Source organism: Rhipicephalus microplus, unplaced genomic scaffold (assembly GCF_043290135.1).
Source record: "Rhipicephalus microplus isolate Deutch F79 unplaced genomic scaffold, USDA_Rmic scaffold_12, whole genome shotgun sequence".
NCBI classification, from domain to species: Eukaryota; Metazoa; Arthropoda; class Arachnida; order Ixodida; family Ixodidae; genus Rhipicephalus; species Rhipicephalus microplus.
This window is the reverse complement of record NW_027464585.1, coordinates 15911899-15918035: the sequence shown is the minus strand read 5'-3', so window position 1 is coordinate 15918035 and position 6137 is coordinate 15911899. Positions and strand designations below refer to the sequence as shown.

At 41.4% G+C, this 6137-nt stretch overlaps 1 protein-coding gene across 1 annotated transcript in view; it reads right to left on the bottom strand.

The window, feature by feature from the left end:
- The window catches only part of LOC119175969 (uncharacterized), a 6295-nt gene extending 158 nt beyond the window's left edge, over window positions 1-6137 (bottom strand). Inside the window, exons 1-7 of the mRNA XM_037427049.2 lie at window positions 5735-6137; window positions 4096-4208; window positions 3695-4010; window positions 2573-2709; window positions 2278-2416; window positions 1681-1755; window positions 1416-1536 (exon numbers count right to left, since the gene is read on the bottom strand). Coding sequence (XP_037282946.2) covers window positions 1416-1536; window positions 1681-1755; window positions 2278-2416; window positions 2573-2709; window positions 3695-4010; window positions 4096-4208; window positions 5735-6137 — 1304 coding nt within the window. The remainder of the gene's footprint in view (window positions 1-1415; window positions 1537-1680; window positions 1756-2277; window positions 2417-2572; window positions 2710-3694; window positions 4011-4095; window positions 4209-5734) is intronic.

The window sequence follows — 6137 nt, the reverse complement described above, 5'->3', positions numbered from 1 at the left end:
CTGAAAGTGTTGAAAAATACACAAGTGCATGAAAGTTACAAGTTCACATCGCTAATGTTACATATACACATGATGCAACGACATTGTGGTGCTTGAACCACACTACGACTTCAAGGCATGAGAGCTGGCCCTTTGCAACATTTTCAATGGTAGCCTGCTGCAGAACTATCCTTAGAAATGGACCTGTCAGAATATTAGGGATAGGTAATGACATTGCTTATTGCTGTAGGCAGAGTGTGTATCATATTTACGCAAATCTAGGCCAATAGTCTTTCTCAAACTCAAATACTGTCGGGTTGGTTTATATTTGAGTACTTAAAAAATTGTTACAGTTGAGTGATAGCAGTAATTGTTTCCACCAGCATAATAACCATGGATTGATCATGCCATCAAGGCTCATAAGCTTGTTGATTCAAGGTGCACCCCGCAACTCTAGGTGTGGCCAGTAGCATGCTGTACTGTGCAAAATATTTCACATTTTCATTTGGACGCACCGGCTGGCCATCGATTAAGACTTAAGCACATGTGGCGATGGCTGCAAATGTGATAGCAGCCACTGACAAACATGAGAGTGCAACGGATTGCCGACAGCCCTATTGCACTAGGCATTTTCGACTACCTGTTTAGCAGCATGTAAGGCACAGCGCCATTTAAACTTACTGCATACTGCTAATATGCAACAACCCAAATGCGTTGGTGCCATGGTGGAATAGCTAAAACCGCCTTAACTGCACAAAAAAGCATAGCCGCCACATTGGCCCAAAATGATGCACGCAACACCCGCTTATTGTCAGAAGTGAACGCTTACGCACAAGAAAATGTTACTGCACAGACACTGACATAGTAAACAAGCACGGAAAGGGGTCCCAGTGCAGTAATATTGTGACCATACATAGCAGGCTACACATTGTAGCAGGCGCCGGGTTTCAAGAGAACAGCACTGTTCAGCAGAGAATCATTGTACACACAAACACACACAGGAGAAAGCTGGACGAGTTGTCTGCTTTGCTGCCATATCAAACTATTTTGCAATCTCCTTTATGGCTCTATATATATATCTGGGTTCTACTGTATGTGTTTTGAGTTTTTTGCATACTGTAAACGTTTTCCTGCTGGGTCTACATTTGAGGTAACATTTTCTTTTCTTTTTTCTGGCTTCAAACCTTAGGGGGTCAGCCTAGAATTTGGGCCTGCTCAGATGTGAGTAAAGTGCTAACTTGATGTGCTAGGAGCTCAAGACTAGTTTTTACCACATGATCTCACACATACTTCACAGGTGTGAGTAAATGCACTGGCATGGCATTTAATCAGTATGATGCTTTGAACACTTTTTTTTACAAGGCTGCATGTCATTTAAAACTACATACAAGAACCTTCCTGAAATTCATCAAAACACATTTACAACTGCATCTCACCGTTTTGCCATCCTCTCAAGGTCTGCCAGCTTCTCCACCACAAAATGGTTTAGCTGCTTGAGTGCAGCAGGCACAAGGTTTTCAGGAATACCTTGGCGCTGCAGTCGCCGTCTGTAACAATCTAAAACAAAAGGTTCACAGGGCATCACTAACTGGCAAGAAGAAACAGTTCTTAAACAAAAATGGAGTCTATAAGAATATGGTCTGAGGCAGAATGAACAAAGACAGTCTACACCAAAATATCTTAAAAAGCATGGACACTTACCCCGCATCACTTCCACTTTCCAAGGCGTCAGTGGAGTTTTTGCAGGCCGATCCGGAAATCGTGGACACCGCTTTCCTGCAAGACACAAATGAACAGTGGTTAACTATAATACTGCTACTTCTAGTTCACAGCGCTAAAAAAAATTATGGCAGCTTCGCATTAGTGGTGCCAAGCCTGAAGAAACAGCGGAGCGGGGCAGCCTTCCTTGTTGCTCCTTTTAATTTCTCGGTTTCTTTCTTGCTCTTTCTTCCCTTCCTTTCTCTCTCTACTGATTACTTCCTCTATCTATGTCTCTCACTCTCTTCCTGTTTCTCTTTGTCTTGCTCTCTGCTTTTCTATCTCTTTCTCCGAGTCTAGTCTTTCGATCATTTTATGCCTTTACTCCTCTTAGTTCTCTTTCTTCCTCTCCCATGTTTGACATGCTCCACTCCGTCAAGCAGTTTTCATTTAACACTTGCACCTGCTGAACTTGCATTGGGGATTGGCCAATTCCTGTGGCACATACCCACCTAGGAATTTCTTTGCCTTGAACAGAATAAGGCTAGCCTAAAGAGCTTTGTCGTTATAAAAAAAAAAATCTATAGAACAGCAACATACCTTGCAAAGAGCGGTTTTTCAGCTGCTCCTTTGGCCAAATTCCAAGAAGCAGGTCTTTCACAAAAAGAGAATCCTTTTGATGGCCCTGGATGTGACTCCACGCACAAGAATTTATTCGAAGGCCACTGCCAATGTCCACCTGCATCAGAGGAATGTATTGCAAAAAAAAAATCATAACAACCATCTGAAAAAGCAGCATTTACAGTTAAGCAAGCACAAAAAAAATTTCACCTACAACGACAACTGTATGCAAAACTAAAAATTCCTGAAGCTGCCCTTTAGATATGCACATTACCGTGGCATTCTCTTTTCTTGGGCAATCATCTGGTGGCGGTGTTGTCTCCCTTGGAATCACATCCATGTCAATATCTATGAGCTCCATCCTTGAGTGCTCCGGTTTGCTCTTAATTGAGCACGCAGCTCTACTGTTGCCTGCACCATCAACATGAAGCGAGGCTCACTACAAACAGCAGAACTCAAGTCACTTTAAGAAGACAGCATTGTCAGCAATCAACATTCAAAACATATGAGTTTCAATATCAAGGCTCTCACCCAAAATATAGCTACATCAAAGAAATTGTACCAAATGCAAGTATTGTATTAACTTGAGTTTTTTTCTTTTTTTTTTTTTTTTGTAACTAACAATTTGAGAATGCACCTCATATTAGATGTGAAACCAGGCTACACATAAAACAGCAATTTTATTATTTTGTTTCAAAGCACCTTCAAAGAGCATTCTAAGTGACAATGGACGTGTTGGATCTATGCAATGTTTTGCACATGCAACCACTGCCTGGTAAAACATGAAGAAAATGCAAAAGGATTTGCTTAACAATAAAACAATAAACTGTCCAAAGATATTCGAAAATCATAGGCAGTGGCATCAAGGCGTAAATGAGCATATAGTTGTTGGGTGATGAAGAAGTGCGACAAATTCTTTCATGCTCCGCTGACTTGAAAAGCCTTTTGTGGTCCTATGCAAGGTCGTCACCACTGGTCAGAAGAGAAGCTCTCCAACATAGGATGGCGAGCTCATGTTATAACTGCAATACCCTATATTTTTTTGTAATTTTCTTAAATAAGCAAACTCGCTCCTTATCGTAAGAATGTGTAAACATGGTAGTATGCACAAACATCACTTCGTTCGATTTTGTGGTTTGAAATTGTAAGGAATAGCTTTAAATTTAAGGAAGCCCATAATTCCCCCCCCCTGAAATTTCAGTTTGGCATGTGTATAAACGCGCATACAAATGCATGCATAAACATACATAAAGCATAGCTGAGTGCCCCCTCCCCCCCAAACCTGAAAAAAAAAAAAAAAAATGTGTGACCATGCTACTGGCATACAAATTACAAATAAGTCTACGTACATAGCAGCCACAGAAGCCACAAAACTACGAAAAGCCGAATTCCATACCTTTGCCTTCATCTAAGGCTGTCAGAATTTTTTCCTGCAGCCTCACATTAAGCCGCCTCAGCTCCATGGCCTCCTTTTCTAATGTGTTATTCTTGTTTTGGAGCTGCTCTATTTTTTTGCTCTTTCTATCCATCAGTTGTTCAAGCCTCTGTAGCTTGTTCTTGAGCTCACTGACTAGGCTGCCCCTATCGTCATAGGTCTCCCTCTTTTTTTGTTTCTTTGTAGCTGTTTCCTCCTTTCGGCAGATGTCATCCTTTTTTCTCTTCAGCATGTCCAAGAGCTCCTGTTTTGGGCCAGAGGGCTTTTTCACGGGACGCTGTACACAAACAAAAAAATGTCTTATGAGGCTGTTTAAGTTGTGCAATGCATAAAGAATGATATGGCACTGCATAAACAAGTACCTCTGGCTGGACATCATCTTCATCCTCACTTCCGCCGTCAGGTGAATAAGCCATTTTTTCAAACCTAGGCCTCTGCCGGCTTCCTCCCTCCCCCTCCAAGTCGTCTTCAGATTCTGGAAAATATTGAGGTCGTACACATTGAAAAATGTTACGAGGAAATAATTTCATTATAAGCCATGGATGTGCGACTAGGCTGCACTGCAAGTATAAAGAAAAACACAGAAGAGTGACAACAGATTAAGTGGGAAGGAATATTATGCTAAGTGTACACTTAAATAAGCCTTCTACTTATATGAAAGGATCCTTGAAATTTCCGGTAGTCTTTGTTTCAATATTAAAAAAGTTCATGCTCTATATGCATGTAAGCCTTAAACAGAAGCAGGGAGAATATATATGTGCGTAGTATCACAACCATAAAACATGTGCTCATTAACTGTCTTTGCATAAGACTACTGTATATACTGTATAACTGAGCTCTAGATGTTTGCGTATATGCATTTGTGTAAGGAGAGGTCAAATACGCAATATATACATATATATATACACGCAAATCCTGGTTCCTTTTTTTTTTTTATTTCGGGGAGGGGGGATCTGACTGCTATGGTGAAGATAATGAATTAATGATTATTGCATGAACACAGATGATCAAAAATAATTATTTTATTTGACCTACATAATAGTTGAATGCACTTATGGAAGGGCGCCGCTATGAAGACTACTACAAAGAACGCAGTTTTACAGACTGAGCGCAAGCATCAACTAGCCTTATTATTCACTACGCATGAAAATAAGACCACTTGACGGTTGCACTCGTTCTGTTAAACTCTGTCCTGTGTTCTTTGTAGTCTGTTCTTTGTAGTCTATGCTTGTTTCTGGTGTATCACTGACTGATCAATAAATTCTCTTGCTGTCACAGCCTGAATTTAATTTATGAAATTACCTGCCACAAACATGTAGTATCACCTAGTTTGCGGGAACGAGTCCAGAGGTGGCTTCTCTGGGTTCTCCACACAGTGTGGAACAATGTCTTCATTCTAGCGCCTGCGCAATTTTTCAACTCCACTTAATACGAACAATTTTATAGTCCCATTCGAGTTCGAATTAACGAGCTTTTACTGTATTCTGAAAACATAAAGGCAGCTGGGAAGGACTCAACAAGTTTGCCACGTGCCGTACGCTGGAAGCTTCGCAGACAATAGCGTCAAAAGTTGGAGGAGAGGGGTCTATGATCTGGATCAGTGCATACATTTTAAGGAATATTATCGAGTTGTGCTGTACCGCATGAAGAATAGAAAGAAAGGCGATCCCTTAGATATCCATCTCACTTAGCAACAAGTTTTAGGCATATTAATTGCATTTGCAAGAGCGCAAAAGACAGTTGAGTATATATAGTAATTTTTATACACTAGCTTCATTAGGCCTATTTATAAATAACGGAAGTTGCAAGACTATATTTGAACTACGCTCATTTCAAGACAAAATTATGTTTCATTAATCAAATTATACCTGCCGACCGACCGCACGCACCGGATAGCATCAACGATAGGCATATGCGCACCGCGGAACACAAAAATGCACTTAATGTTGAACTTGACAAGGCAAAATAAATGTGTGCCAGGGTCGCAAACGAAGAGCTTACCTCCCAAAGCTAGGATCCGAGCCCGGTAGTAATCAGAGGTCCCGTCCGGATCGGTCCACTTTACAGAATAGAAGAACTTGGACTTGAAGTCCTTCGCGTGCTCTGGTTTGAAGTTTTCGATGTCGCCAACATCCACAATCGCAAGTTTCCGATCGTCTTCGTAACGTACTTTAGCGTGCGTGATCATTCTGCAGTACACTGTGCCGTTAGTGCACGAAAAAAACACAAAGAGGATACGCAGCCGAATGATCACTTCGCAGGATCGCACGCAAATCTGCGGCCAGCGGTCAGACTGCCGTTGCACGTGCTGAATGTAAACGTACGCGCGAGCCGCGAGCTCGTACTTCAAGCCGACTGGCAGATACAGGTTTCCACGTAAACACATCGTGCTACATAGACGCAT